Source organism: Mobula hypostoma, chromosome 8, assembly GCF_963921235.1.
Source record: "Mobula hypostoma chromosome 8, sMobHyp1.1, whole genome shotgun sequence".
Lineage (NCBI taxonomy): Eukaryota > Metazoa > Chordata > Chondrichthyes > Myliobatiformes > Myliobatidae > Mobula > Mobula hypostoma.
In genome coordinates this window covers 8,826,545-8,842,899 of record NC_086104.1, presented here as the reverse complement: position 1 = coordinate 8,842,899, position 16,355 = coordinate 8,826,545, and the positions used below count along the sequence as shown (strand labels likewise).

Below are 16,355 nucleotides of genomic sequence, written 5' to 3'. Positions count from 1 at the left end.
TGAGATCCATTTTCTTGTGGGAATATTCAATAAATTCAGTAACAATAACAGAAGCAATGAAAGACCACACCAACCAGTGTGCAAAAGACAATAAACTGTGCATTTTCATAAAGAAAGAAAAAAAGAACCAATTATAATAAAAATAATTTCATAAGCAATAAATATCGAGAACATGAGATAAAGAGTCCATGAAAGTGAGTCCATAGGTTGTGGGAACGTTTCAGTGATTTGGCAAGTGAAGTTGAGTAAAGTTATCCCCTCTGGTTCAGGAGCCTGATGGTTGAGGGGTAGTGGCTGTTCCTGAACCTGGTGGCGTGAGTCCTGAGACTTCTGTGCCTTCCTTCTGATGGCAGCAGTGAGAAGAGTGCGTGGCCTGGGTAATGGGGTGTCTCTGATGACGGATGCAGCTTTACCGCGACAACGCTCTGGGTAGATGTGCTCAGTGGTAGGGAGGACTTTGTTCGTGATGAAGTGGGCCGTATCCAGTACTTTCGTAGGATTTTCCAATCAAAAGCTTGGTGTTTCCATACCAGCCTGTCAATATTCTCCCTACAAAACACTAGAGAGTGTGGAGAGCAGTGGAGAGCTACAGTGCTTAGGTTTAATGTGAGAAGGGAAATATTTAATCAAGAGGAAATTTTTCCCTTATTTCTCTCCATAGATGTGGCCTGACCTGTTGAGTTTCTCCAGCATTTTATGTGTGTAATTTCATATTTCATGTCTACAATACCACACAGTGCACATGTTGTAGAATTTTCAAGCCACCACAAGCCTTTTAGAAAGGGAGCTCTTTAAACTTTGCAGATTTCTACTTCCACAAGCAATATTGTTGATCTACAGGGAGAGTACTTCAAAGATGAGGTTATGCAAAGTCAAATTTATTTTCCTTTTCTGGATCTGTTAGGGTTTCTGACTTGTTTGCTTACTTGATAGTTCCAGTAACTTGACTGGAGTCACTGAGGCTACGGGTGTTGGTATCTGGAACAACCCTTAATCCTGGCACTTATCCGTGTAAGCGGAACAAGTGCTACACATGCCCTTCCACTTCCTCCCTTACCACCATTCAGGGCCCCAAACAGTCCTTCCAGGTGAGGCAACACTTCACCTGTGAGTCGGCTGGGGTGATATACTGCGTCCGGTGCTCCCGATGTGGCCTTTTATATATTGGCGAGACCCGACGCAGACTGGGAGACCGCTTTGCTGAACATCTACGCTCTGTCCGCCAGAGAAAGCAGGATCTGCCAGTGGCCACACATTTTAATTCCACATCCCATTCCCATTCTGACATGTCTATCCACGGCCTCCTCTACTGTAAAGATGAAGCCACACTCAGGCTGGAGGAACAACACCTTATATTCCGTCTGGGTAGCCTCCAACCTGATGGCATGAACATCGACTTCTCTAACTTCCGCTAAGGCCCCATCTCCCCCTTGTACCCCATCTGTTACTCATTTCTATGCACACATTCTTTCTCTCACTCTCCTTTTTCTCCCTCTGTCCCTCTGAATATACCTCTTGCCCATCCTTTGGGTCCCCCCCCCCTTGTCTTTCTTCCCGGACCTCCTGTCCCATGATCCTCTCGTATCCCCTTTTGCCTATCACCTGTCCAGCTCTCGGCTCCATCCCTCCCCCTCCTGTCTTCTCCTATCATTTTGGATCTCCCCCTCCCCCTCCAACTTTCAAATCCCTTACTCACTCTTCCTTCAGTTAGTCCTGACGAAGGGTCTCGGCTTGAAACGTCGACTGCACCTCTTCCTAGAGATGCTGCCTGGCCTGCTGCGTTCACCGGCAACTTTGATGTGTGTTGCTTGAATTTCCAGCATCTGCAGAATTCCTGTTGTTTGCAACCCTTAATCCGCTGGGCAAACTCAGCAGACCGTGCAGCATCAGTGGAGGGAAGGGAATTAAAGGCAGGGTGGACCTTGGGAGAAGGGGAAAGAGGAGGGGCACCAGAGGGAGGTGCTGGGCAGGTGAGGAGAAGAGAAGGGGTAAGAGGGGAACGAGAACGGGGAATGAAAAAGCAGAGAAGAGAGTGAGGAACACTACATGAGTGAGGAAGAGCACGATATAGAAAAGAATGACTGAGTAAAGAAACAGAAGTTAAGGAATGTACAATGAGTGGGGAAGATAATCAGGGGATCACAGAGAAGGAGGGAAAGAGAGAAAATCTTAAAGGGCTGAATGAAAAGAGGAGGATGGTGGTGGAGAGGAAGCGAAGACTGAAGGAAGAGAGACAAACCCTGGCCAGAGGGACAATGAGGTAACTAAGGGGACTGATGAAGGTAAGGCGATGGATGTTGTCTGTATGGACTTCAGCAAGTCTTTGATAAGGTTCTGTGTGGCAGGATAGGACAAAAAAGATTCAGGGGAGCTAACAAGGTGGGTGGAAGAAAGTGGATATTGAAGTAAGAAGCTGGGTTCATCTTCCTCTGGTTCCCCTCCTCCTTCCCCATCCACCAATCTTCCACCTCACCTGGTCTCATCTATCACCCTTCAGCTTGTACTCATTCCCCTCCCTGCCCAACTTTTTATTCTGGCTTCTTCCCTCTTCCCTTCCTGTTCCGATGAAGGGTCTCGGCCTGAAACACCGACTACTTATTCCTCTCCACAGATGGTGCTTAACAAGCTGCGTTCCCTCCAGCATTTTGTGTATGTGTTGCTGTTTCAATTGTTTGTTTAAATGCCTCTTATATATGATTCCACACGATAGGTCATGGAAGGGAAGCCAAGGCAGTGGCAGTAAAAGGATATATGTTTGAATAGTTGTTTCCGCAATTTATATTACACTTGATGCTTCATATTGACTAATCCAAGCCTGAACCAAATATTTACATGACCTAACCACATCCTCAAGCCCAGAAGTTAATATCCCTGTGCCAGGAAGTTGAGAGTGAGCCAACTACTTCTTCCTTAGGTCCTTGAGCAATGCTAGCTGGCTGTCAGTCATCAATCTGCAGTAATCTAAGAGGTGATGGTAGAGGAAGATACATTAGGGACACTTAAGATACGTTCAGATAGGCACATGAAATGTGAAGAAAATGGAAGGATGTGCACATTGTGTAGGCTGAAGAGATTAGCTTAGTTAGCCATTTGATGACTAATTTAATTGGTTCGACACAACATTGTGGGTGGGAGGGCCTGTCCTGAGCTGGACTGTTCCATTTTCTAACACGGATTTCCCGACACAAACTACTTTGATGCAAGATTCGCTACAGCATATAGACGTACATTCTTTCCCCCTACAATCCGGGTGTTTATCTTTCAGCAGCAAGTGCTGATTTATCAATCAAATTTTGGGATATAGAAATGCTAATGATAGAAATTGCATATGAAAACAATTTTCAAGTGTTTAAGAAGGCTTATGGTTTGTTAGACCATGAGACATAGGGCAATTGAGTCTGCTCTGCCATTTCATCATAAGACCGAAAGACCATAAGATATAGAATTGGACTATATGGCCCATCGAGTCTGCTTCGCCATTTAATCATGGCTGATTCCTTTCTCCCCTCCTCAACCCCACTCCCTGTCCTTCTCCCCCTAACCTTTGATGCCATGTGCAATCAAGAACCTACTAATCTCTGCCTTAAATACACCCAATGACCCTGGCCTCCACAGCTGCCTGGGGTAACAAATTCCACAAATTCTCTACCCTCTGGCTAAAGAAATTTCTGTTTTAAATGGACGGCCCTCTATCCTGAGGCTGTGTCCTCTTGTCCTACACTTCCGCACCAGGGGAAACATCCTTTCCACATCTACTCTGTCCAGGCCTTTCAACATTTGAAATGTTTCAATGAGATCCCTACTCATCCTTCTAAATTCCAGCGTATACAGACCCAGAGCCATCAAATATTCCTCGTATGATAATCCCTTCATTTCCAGAATCATTTTGTAAACTGCCTCTGGACCCTCTCCACATCTCTTCTTAGATGAGGAGCCCAAAACTGTTCACAATACTCAAGGTGAGGCCTCACCAGTGCCTTATAAACCTCAGCATCACATCCCCGCTCTTGTATTCTAGACCTCTTGAAATGAATGCTAACATTGCACTTGCCTTCCTCACCACTGACTCAATCTGCTAGTTAACTTTTAGGGTGTTCTGCATAAGGACACCCAGGTCCCTTTGTGTCTCAGATTTTTGGATTTTCTCCCTGGTTATAAAATAGTCAGCACATTTATTTCTACTACCAAAGTGCATGACCATGCATTTTCCAACATTGTATTTGATTTGTCACTTTCTTGCCCATTCTCCTAATCTGTCTAAGTCCTTTTGCATCCTACCTGTTTCCTCAACACTACCTGCCCCTCCACCAGTCTTGGTATCATCTGCAAACCTGGCAACAAAGCCATCTGTTCCATCATCTAAATCATTGATATACAGCAGAAAAAGAAGTGTTTCCAATACCGACCCCTATGGAACACCACTAGTCACTGGCAGCCAACTAGACAAGGATCCTTTTATTCCCACTTGCTAACTCCTACCCATCAGCCAATGGTCTAACTATGTTAGTAGCTTACCTGTAATACCTTGGGCTGTTAATTGGTAATCAGCTTCATGTGCGGCATCTTGACAAAGTCCAAATATACAACATCCACTGCATTCCCTTTATCTGTCCTACTTGTCATCTCTCATGGCTAAATTTAACCCCATTCTCCTGCTGCTCTGTAATCTTCAATGTCCTAACTAATCAGGAAACTAGCCTTACAGATACCCAATGACTTGGCCTCCACAGCAAGACGCAAGACTCAAATGGGCCCAGTCAGCAGGTGAAGTTGGAACAGTGCTGGTCTGAAGACAAGACTATGATGTATCTGGTGTAAATAGTAATTGCTAGTGGTCAGTAAATAAGGCCTGGTTGTTTCTCATATTTCCAGTTCCGTTTCAATGACCCCAGCTCATATTATCCTGGACCCTGCCCCACATTCTCACCATCCCTGGGTAAAGTTATTTCCCAGATCTCCACACTACACAGGATGTTTCAATTCTTAGGGTCACGGAGCGCAACAGCACAGAATCAGGCACTTTGGCCCATCTATTCTGTGCCAGTTTGCTGTTTCATCCCATCTACCTGCACCCACACCTCCATCCCTCTCTCATCCACGTACTTCTACAAACTCTTCTTAAATGTTGAGATCAAACCTGTATCCCCAACTTCCACCGATGACTCATCCTGCACTCGCACAACCCTGTGAGTGAGGAAGTTCCCCCCACAATCCCCTTAAATTTTCACCTTCCACCCTTAATTATGGACTTTCACCCACACATTGTGACTTAAGACCATAAGACATAGAAGCAGAATTAGGCCATACGGCCCATCGAGTCTGCTCCACCATTCCATCATGGCTGATTTATTATTCCCCTCAACCCCAAACTCCTGCATTCACACCGTAACCTTTGATGCCCTGACTATTAAAGAATATATCAACCTTCAGTTTAAGTATACTCAATAACATAGGATCCTCAATCCTCTGTTGCAATGAATTCCACAGATACTCTAACTTCTGGCGGAAAAAAATTCCTCCTCATCTCTGCTGTAAATGGATGTCCCATTATTTGGAGGCTGTGTACTCTGGTCCTAGGCTACCCCGAGAAAAGAAACATCTTCTTCACGTCCACTCATCTAGCTCTTTCAATATTAAATTGGTTTCAATGAGCTCCCCATTCATTCTTTTAAACTCCAGTGAGTAAAAGCCCAGAGCCATTAAACAGTCCTCATACATTAACCCTTTCATTCCTGAATCATTCTTGTGAACCTCCTCGGGACCCCCTCCAAAGTCAGCACATCTTTGCTTAGATAAGGGACCCAAAACTGCACACAATTCTCCAAGTGCAGTCTGACCAATGCCTGATAATGCCGCAGCATTACGAGATGATGAAATAGTCTGTCTTGTTGCTGCTCCTTTCATAACTTTGAACATGTTTTTCCTTTTGAGCAGTTATCTGATTCCTTTTGAAAAATCTTGTTGACTCTGCATCAACTGGTTCTTTAGGCAGTGTGTTCCAAACCACAGAAAACAATTGTGAAATACGGGAACATTAAAAACCGCTGCAGGGGCCGACTGCACATTCTCTCAAGCCTTCTCATTGTTTGGAACATAGGACGTGGAAGATAGAACAATGTATCAGCCTCTGCCACCACCTCTGGTAGATGTTTCACATACCCACCACTCTCTGTGTAAAATACCTACCTCTCACACCCCATAATGCTTCCCTACAAACATCTTAAAATTAGGCTACCTCATATCAGCCAATTCCGCCCTGGGGAAAGGTCTCTGGATGTCCATTCTATCAATGCCACTTATCATCTTGTACATCTCTATTAAGTCATCTCCCAGTTTCCTGTGCTCCAAAGAGAAAAGTCTTCGCTTGCTCAACATATCTTCGGGTCTAATATTGGTGCCCACTCCACTTTGTTACTCTCTAGATGTTTGCCCTCCCATAAAGCTCAAATGAGGCCCAATAGAAACTCAAACCACCACATCTCCCCCCTGGTTCTGATGCACTGTGACCCTTGAAAGACAATCCTGAATTTAAAAATCTCAGGTGACCCTCTTTTCCGGAATGAATCTGGAGAAGGTAGGATTCCGGTAAAGGATTTTGATGGATCGGGAATTATGGAGCTGAAAGAGGAGGCTTGTTGTTTGGGGTAAGGAGAATTTCATCATCATTATCATGTGCCATGTCGTATGACATGGGTGATCATAGTCTTGTGACCATAATTGTTCCTGGTAAATTTTTCTCCAGAAGTGCTTTGCCATTGCATTCTTCTGGGGATGTCCTTACAAGATAAGTGACCGAAGCCATTATCAATACTCTTCAGGGATTGTCTGTCCGGCAACAGTGGTCGTTTAACCAGAACTTGTGATATGAACCAGTTGCTCATACAGGCATCCACCACCTATTCCCATGGTTTCACATGATCCTGATTCAGGGAAGGGGCTAATCAGGTGATTTACCTTCCCAAGGGGACCTGCAGGCTAGCAGAGGGAAGGAGTGCCTTACACCTTCTTTGGTAGAAATGTATTTCCACCCTGCCACCCAAGAGGACAGTTTAGGGACTCAGTAATAGCAGAAGAAAAAAGTCAAACGATGGCAGTTTCAAAATTCATTGAGCCAGGGCAAGAGCAGGATAGAAAAACACAAGGGATTCTGCAAATGCTGGAGATCCAGAGCAACTTATACAAAATGTTTGAGGAACTCAGCAGAACAAGTAGTGTCTATGGAAGGCAATAAACTGTCAACATTTTAGGCTGAGACCCTTTATTAGGACTGGAAAGGAAGGGGAAAAAAGCCAGAATAGACAAAGCAGGAGGAATACAAGCTAGTATGTGACAGGTGACCAATCCTTTTTACGTTATATACCAATAATTTAGATGACACAATTAGAAATATAGAAAATCTACAGCACAACACAGGCCCTTTGGTTCATAATGCTGTGCCGAACATGTACTTACTTTAGAAATTACCTAAGGTTACCCATAGCCCTCTATTTTTCTTAGCTCCATGTACCTATCCAGGAACCTCTTAAAAGACCCGATCGTATCTGTCTTCACCACCGTTGCCGGCAGCCCGTTCCACGCACTCACCACTCTCTGCACAAAAAAAAACTTACCCCTGACATCTTCTCTGTACCTACTTCCAAGCACTTTAAAACTGTGCCTTCTCATGTTAACCATTTCTGTCTTGGGAAAAAGCCTCTGACTATCCACATGATTAATGCCTCTCATCATCTTATACACCTCTATCAGGTCACCTCTCATCCTCCATTGCTCCAAGGAGAAAAGGCCGAATTCACTCAACCTATCCTCATAAGGCATGCTCCCCAATCCTGGCAACATCCTTGTAAATCTCCTCTGCACTCTTACCATAGTTTCCACATCCTTCCTCTAGTGAGGTGACCAGAACTGAGCACAGTACTCCAAATAGGGTCGGACCAGGGCCCTATATAAATGTAACATTTCCTCTCGACTCTCAAACTCCATCTCATGGTTCATGAAGGCCAATGCATTGTATGCCTTAACCACACGGTCAACCTGCGCAGCAGCTTTGCGTGTCCTATGGACCTCAAGATTCCTCTGATCCTCCACACTGCCAAGAGTCCTACCTACCTTCTTGATTAGTCAGGGTATGAAGGGATATGAGGGGAAGACAGGAGATTGGAGTTGAGAGGGAAATAGATCAGCCATATTAAAATGGCAGAGCAGACCCGTTGGGCCAAAATGGCCTCATTCTGCTCTGATGTCTTATGACCTTATGGTTTTATGATACAACAAGAAACAGAATATAAACATTAGAAAGTCTGCAGATGCTGGAAAACCTGAGTAATATGAACAAAGTACTGGAAGAACTCACCAGGTCAAGCCGCATCTATGGAGAGGAAAAAATCAGTTGATGTTTTGGGCCAAGACCCTTCTTCAGGACTGGAGAAAAAAAGATGAAGAGTAGATTTAAAAGGTCGGGGTCTGAGCTCAAAAGATACTGCCTGGTCTGCTGAGTCCTCATGAAGAGTCTCAGTCAAAATCGTCAACTGTTCACTTCCCTCCACTGGTGCTGCCTGGCCTGCTGAGTTCCTCCAGCATTTTGTATGTGTTGCTCCAGATTTCCAGCATCTGCAGAATCACTTATGTTTATTGTTAAACTGGTAATTAATACCTAACTAAACTAACCCCTTCAGTCAACACTATGTATGAACACTGTGGAAGACAGGTTTTTCGGTATACCTCAGCACGTGACTATAATTCTAAACCCAGTACCTATCCAAGTGTATTCTAAATGGTTGGGTTGAGGTATTCTCTTACCTTGGCAATTCATTTGCAAACATTTTGTCACCATACCAGGAGACATCATCTGTTCACTGTTAATTTGTCGTGTGCCCTCCGAAAGGTTGGCCTTAATATACGTATCAATCAGCAGATTGGTTGTCAGTATGGAAGCTCAGTTGCGATGTGGCGAGGAGATATCATCACTGATTGGTTGTTTGATAAACTCCGTGCGTTGTGGTCTGGAAGTTAGCCTGCAATTGCTCAGAAATGGGATTGAGATCTTCATGCCTATTTACAGAGTTTGAAGAAAGCTACGCTTCTAGAAATTCTCTTGAAGCCCTGTGTTTGGATGTGCCATGACTTTCAGTGATGCCCAGACGAATGTGCAGCCCTCTCGATCTACATGGGTAGAGACTAGGGAGAGTTGGTCATGCAACTTCACAGCCAATCGATGTCCATGGATGCTTGTGGATAGTTTTCTCTCAGTTTCTCCCAAATGAATTGCCAGGAATGGAGAACAACTCAACCCAAACATCAACCACTCAAGCTATACATCTTCTGAAAGTATGTTAAATGTTGTTGCTGTAACTACCTCAACCTCTTTCTCATATAAGAGAGTGGAGTTCACACTCTGTGACATTCCTGATAAAGACTATGTGATGCATTCTGCTCGTGAAATGAGGTTTCACTGGATTCAATAGTGTCCAGAACATAGAGCACAGATCATAGCATGTAGAACATAGAACAGAGAACAGAGAACATAAAACATCACAGCATAGTTCAGGCCTTTCGAGCCGCAATGTTGTGCCAACCTTGTAACCTAATTCCAAGATCAAACTAACCCCTCCTTCCCACATAATCCTCTATTTTTCTTTTATCCATGTGCCTATCTGAGAGTCTCGTACCACCTACCCTAGCAGTGCACACACCAACCACTCTCTTCATAAAAATACCTACCTCTGACATTCCTCCCTATGTTTTCTTCTAAGCAGCTTATAATTATGCTCCCCGCATAATTTGCCATCTCCACCCTGGGGAAAAAGTCTCTGGGGTTGGCCACTCAATCTATGCCTCTTATCATTTTGTACATCTCTATGAAGTCACCTCCTATCCTCCTTCACGCCAAAGAGAAAAGTCCTAGCTTGGTCTTCATAAAAGAACATCCCTTTAGAACAGAGATGAAGAGAAATCTTAGTTAAAAGGGGTGAAGAAATAATGGAATGGAGATGGCTAACAAAACCACATAATTATAACATATAGATACAACAGTGCAACAATACCATAACTTGATGAAGAACGGGCCATGGCACAGTAAAAAAGTTCCAAGTCTCTTCGAATGTCCCACATCTCACGCAGACGGGAGAAGGAAGAAAACTCTCCCTGCCATGCCCGACCACAGTTATTATAATTATGTGGTTTTGTTAGTTTTTTCAGTCTTGGTCTGTCCTGTGTTTTGTGATATCACACCGGAGGAATAGTGTATCATTTCTTAACGCATGCATTACTAAATGACAATAAAAGAGGACGTGTCCTCATAATCTAAACTATCAAATACAGTATTGAAAGGCCAAAATGATTAGATGTGGAGAGGATGTTTCCAAGAGTTGGGGAGTCTATGACTAGAGAGCACAGCCTCAAAATAGTGCAGGAATCCCCAACCTTTTTTATGCCATAGCCCAATATCGTTAAGCAAGGGGTGCATGAACCCCAGGATGGGAATCCTGGAACAGAGATGAGAAGGAATTCCAAATATGCGAAAGTCTGTAGATGCTGAAAATCCAAAGCAACACACATAAAACACTGGAGAAACTCAGCAGGTCAGGCAGCATCTACAGAAAACAATCAACAGTCAACTTTTCTGGCTAAGACCCTTCTTCAGGACTGAGAAGGAAAGTGGAGGTGCCAGAATAAAAAGGTGGGGGTAGGGAAAGGAGGCTAGCTTGGAAGGTGATCGGTGAAGTACATGGTTGAAGGGTCAGAGGGCAGCAAGGATCACAGAGGGGCAGCAGTGAGAGAGGGTATCACTGAACTCGCATTAACGAGAAGATTTAAACTTCTTCAGGGTAGGCATCCCTCAAAGAGACTTCGCAGTGAGCAGCAAGTCATAAATCTGCAGATGCTGGAATCCCAGAGCAACGCACACAAAATGCTGGAGGAACTCAGATCTGTGCAATTCATTGCCATAAATGGCTCTGGAGACCAATTACTTGAGTACACTTAAAGCAGTGCTTAAGAAGTTCTTGATTTGTAAGGATGTCAAAGGTTACAGGGAGTAGGCAGAAGAATGGGGCTGAGAGAGATAATAAATCAGACACGAGCAAACTCAATAGACCAAATGATCTAATTCTGCTCCTGGGTCTTATGGTTTTATGGTCTGTAACTATATCACAGGCTTGGGCATACACCCAAGGGTAGACTGCAGCCCCTGCCTCTCTCCATCCCGAGCTCTAATTTGAAGAATGGATCATTTTAACACATCTGCTTTTATCTTCTAAGGTTGTCGGCCTTTGTACTGAGGTGCTTCTTACAGGCACGGGAGTTTATCTACATCGACTCAAGTGTGTTGGACAGGGTTACATCCTGGATAATAAGGTACCAGAATAAAAGTGGGGAGTTCCTGGAACCGGGGAGAGTGATTCATACAGAGCTACAGGGCGGACAGAATGGACCCATCACTCTCACAGCCTACGTACTTACAGCCCTCTTGGAGGATCCAAAAATCAAGGTTCCTGAATCATTTCTTTTCAGAAACAGAATCCAAATCAGAATCAGGGTTAATATTACCATCATATGTCATGATATATGTCATCTTTGTGGCAGCAGTACATTGCAATACATAACAATAGAGAAAAAAACTGTGAATTACAGTAATTATATATTATATATATATAAAATATATATAATTACTGTATGTATGTATATATATACACACACACACACACACACAGACTAATATATATATATATAATAGCTAATTAAATAAGTAGTGCAAAATAGAAAAAAAGTGGTGAGGTTTCAATGTCCATTTAGAAATCATATGGCGGAGGAGAAGAAGCTGTTCCTGAATCGTTGAATGTGTGCCTTCAGACTCCTGTACCTCCTCCCTGATGGTAGCAATGAAAATGAGGCATGGCCTAAGTAAGGTGGGGAGGGTCCCTTAATGATGGACATCGCCTTTTTGAGGCATCACTCCTTCAAGATGTTTTGGATACTACGGACGCTAGTGCCCATGATGGAGCTGATTAATTTTACAACTCTCTGCAGCTTACTTCAATCCTGTGAAGTAGCTCCTTCCACTCCCCGCCCCTCCACCAGATGGTGATGCAGCCGGTTAGAATGCTCTTCACTGTACATCTGTAGAAATTTGTGAATGGGTCTGTGTTCATTTGGAAATGAAACTGAGAGTGCTGGAAATACTCCTGAAAATAATCCACATTCACAGATCCATACATCCCTCAAAGATGCTATGCCAGTTGGTGGCTTAAGAAAGTGTTGGGGGTCATGAGTTGGAGGACTGAGATCAAGGGCTGCTAGGTAATGCAGTTCTATAAAACCCTGGTTAGACTACCCTTGGAATATTGTATTCGGTTCTCAAAGACCAAAGTAAATTTTTGGTCTACAGGAAGGATGTGGAAGCTTTAGAGAGGGCACAGAGGAGATTTACCAGAATGCTGACTATATTAGACAGCACGTCTTCCAGGGAAAGGGTGAGCAAGCCAGGGCTCTTCTCTTTGGAGTGAAGGAGGATGAGAGGTGACTTGATAGAGGTGTACAAGATGATAAGAGGCACAAACCCGAGACTTTATTCCCGGAGTGGAAATGGCTAATACACAAGGGGACATAATTTTATGGTGATTGGAGGAATGCAGAGGGGGGTGTCAGAAGGGCATTTTTTATACAGGGAGTGAAGAGCGCATGGAACACACTGCCAGCTGTGGTGTCAGAGGCAGATAGCTTAGGAGCAGAATGTTTAAGAAGCTTTTAGATAGGCACATGGATGATAGAATAATGGATGGAAGTGTGGGGGGGGCAGGGTTAGATTGATCTAAGAGTAGGTAGAAATTTGACACAGGATTGGTGGCCAAAGTGCCAGTGCCGTGCTGTACCATTAGTTGTCATCGTGACTATCCCTCGAGGTTGAGGATGATGGTCTTCGTTTTGTTGATCTACTTATGGGCTCTCAAGTGGCTTATGAGTCCAATCTTGGCTTTGAAAGTTCTTCTGCATTCAGGACAGATAGTTCCAGATGGCAGATCGGGCCTTGGTTGTTGCTGCCTCTCTTTCCATTTTCTTCTCTTTTCTTCTAATTCTGCACATCTGTTGGCTTCGAAAGTTGCTGTTCCTTCTCGGATGACGGCTTGCCAGAGTTTCCTGTCCTTGGCATTGGTTCCCCAATTGTTGATGTCGATGTTACATTTCTTCATGTTGGCTTTTAAGACGTCTTTGAATCTCTTCTGTTGTCTGCCTCTTTTACGTTTGCCTTCTTTAAGCTGGGAGTAGAAGATTAGTGCAAGTTGAGGGAAATATAGTCTGAGGTAGAGGGGGGTCTTTCAAGAACTTGATGGCAGTGGGGAAATTGAACCTTGAAGTGAGGGTCTTCAGGCTGCTGTACCTTCTGCCTGATGTCAGTATTGAGGAGAGGGCATGGGCCAGATGGTGGGGGCCCCTGATAATGGGTGCTTTCTTCCTGAGACAACACTTTATTGGAGATGTCTTTGAAGTTGGGGAGAGTTACACCTATGATTGAACTGTTCTGGTTCTGTAACATGGAAGCTGGGCTGGTTAAATAAAAACAATGAGTCAAGAACTCAGAGTTGTGCAGCAGAGAAACTGCCATTCAGCTGGTTAATGAAGAACCTCTCAGATGGTCAGTTGGGAGACGTGGTCATAAGTAGGGAGGATGAGGTAGGAAAGGAGATGGGTGAGGGAAGAGAGGTGACATGGAGAGCTAGGAACTGTCATATATGTAGGGACCACTGAAGTCAGGATTGGAAAAAGCTGCAGGAAGTTGTAAACTCAACCAGCTCCATCCCGGGCACTAGCCTCCCCAGCATTGAGGACATCTTCAAAAGGTGATGCCCCAGAAAGACAGCATCCATCATTAGGGACCCCCAGCAACCAGGACATGCCCTCTTCTCATTGTGACCATCAAGGAGGTGAAGAAGCCTGAAGGCACAGACTCAATGTTTCAGAAACTGCTTCTTCCACTACGCCATGAACACCACGTCAATATAGAACATAGAATAGTACAGCACAGTACAGGCCCTTCGGCCCACAATGTTGTGCCGACCCTCAAACCCTGCCTCCCATATAACCCCCACCTTAAATTCCTCCATATACCTGTCTAGTAGTCTCTTAAACTTCACGAGTGTATCTGCCTCCACCACTGACTCAGGCAGTGCATTCCACGCACCAACCACTCTCTGAGTAAAAAACCTTCTTCTAATATCCCCCTTGAACTTCCCACCCCTTACCTTAAAGCCATGTCCTCTTGTATTGAGCAGTGGTGCCCTGGGGAAGAGGCGCTGGCTATCCACTCTATCTATTCCTCTTATTATCTTGTACACCTCCATCATGTCTCCTCTCATCCTCCTTCTTACCAAAGAGTAAAGCCCTAGCTCCCTTAATCTCTGATCATAATGCATACTTTCTAAACTAGGCAGCATCCTGGTAAATCTCCTCTGTACCCTTTCCAATGCTCCCACATCCTTCCTATAGTGAGGTGACCAGAACTGGACACAGTACTCCAAGTGTGGCCTAACCAGAGTTTTATAGAGCTGCATCATTACATAGCGACTCTTAAACTCTATCCCACGACTTATGAAGGCTAGCACCCCATAAGCTTTCTTAACTACCCTATCCACCTGTGAAGCAACTTTCAGGGATCTGTGGACATGTACCCCGAGATCCCTGTGCTCCTCCACACTACCAAGTATCCTGCCATTTACTTTATACTCTGCCTTGGAGTTTGTCCTTCCAAAGTGTACCACCTCACACTTCTCCAGGTTGAACTCCATCTGCCACGTCTCAGCCCACTTCTGCATCCTATCAATGTCTCACTGCAACCTTTGGCAATCCTCTACACTATCTACAACACCACCAACCTTTGTGTCGTCTGCAAACTTGCCAAACCACCCTTCTACCCCCACATCCAGGTCGTTAATAAAAATCATGAAAAGTACAGTCCCCAGAACAGATCCTTGTGGGACACCACTAGTCACAATCCTCCAATCTGAATGTACTCCCTCCACCACCACCCTCTGCCTTCTGCAGGCAAGCCAATTTTGAATCCACCTGGCCAAACTTCCCTGGATCCCATGCTTTCTGACTTTCTGAATAAGCCTACCGTGTAGAACCTTGTCAAGTGCCTTACTAAAATCCATATAGATCACATCCACTGCACTACCCTCATCTATATGCCTGGTCACCTCTTCAAAGAACTCTATCAGGCTTGTTAGACACGATCTGCCCTTCACAAAGCCATGCTGACTGTCCCTGATCAGACCATGATTCTCTAAATGCCTATAGATCCTATCTCTAAGAATCTTTTCCAACAGCTTTCCCACCAAGGCTCACTGGTCTATAATTACCCGGACTATCCCTACTACCGTTTTTGAACAAGGGGACAACATTCGCCTCCCTCCAATCCTCCGGTACCATTCCTGTGGACAACGAGGACATAAAGATCCTAGCCAGAGGCTCAGCAATCTCTTCTCTCGCCTCATGGAGCAGCCTGGGGAATATTCCGTCAGGCCCCGGGGACTTATCCGTCCTAATGTATTTTAACAACTCCAACACCTCCTCTCCCTTAATATCAACATGCTCCAGAACATCAACCTCACTCATATTAACCTCACTCATATTGTCCTCACCATCATCAAGTTCCCTCTCATTGGTGAATACCGAAGAGAAGTATTCATTGAGGACCTCGCTCACTTCCACAACCTCCAGGCACATCTTCCTACCTTTATCTCTAATTGGTCCTACCTTCACTCCTGTCATCCTTTTGTTCTTCACATGATTGAAGAATGCCTTGGGGTTTTCCTTTACCCTACTTGCCAAGGCCTCCTCATGCCCCCTTCTTGCTCTTCTCAGCCCCTTCTTAACCTCCTTTCTTGCTTCCCTATATTCCTCAATAGACCCATCTGAACCTTGCTTCCTAGACCTCATGTATGCTGCCTTCTTCCACCTGACTAGATTTTCCACCTCACTGGTCACCCATGGTTCCTTCACCCTACCATTCTTTATCTTCCTCACCGGGACAAATTTATCCCTTACATCCCGCAAGAGATCTCTAAACATCGACCACATGTCCATAGTACATTTTCCTGCAAAAACATCATCCCAATTCACACCCGCAAGCTCTAGCCTTATAGCCTCATAATTTGCCCTTCCCCAATTAAAAATTTTCCTGTCCTCTCTGATTCTATCCTTTTCCATGATAATGTTATTTGCTCTCTTTTTGCACTACTTATTTAACTTATTTTTTAATATATCCTTTTTATTGTAATTTATAGTTTTTAATATTGTTATGTATTGTAATATACTGTCACTGCAAAACACCTATTTAATGGTATACAGTATGCCAGTGATAT

The 16,355-nt window shown here is 44.3% G+C and overlaps 1 protein-coding gene across 1 annotated transcript in view; it reads left to right on the top strand.

The window, feature by feature from the left end:
• cd109 (CD109 molecule) overlaps window positions 1-16,355 on the top strand; it is a 265,250-nt gene that overhangs the window by 201,693 nt on the left and 47,202 nt on the right. Inside the window, exon 25 of the mRNA XM_063054966.1 lies at window positions 11,257-11,485. Coding sequence (XP_062911036.1) covers window positions 11,257-11,485 — 229 coding nt within the window. The remainder of the gene's footprint in view (window positions 1-11,256; window positions 11,486-16,355) is intronic.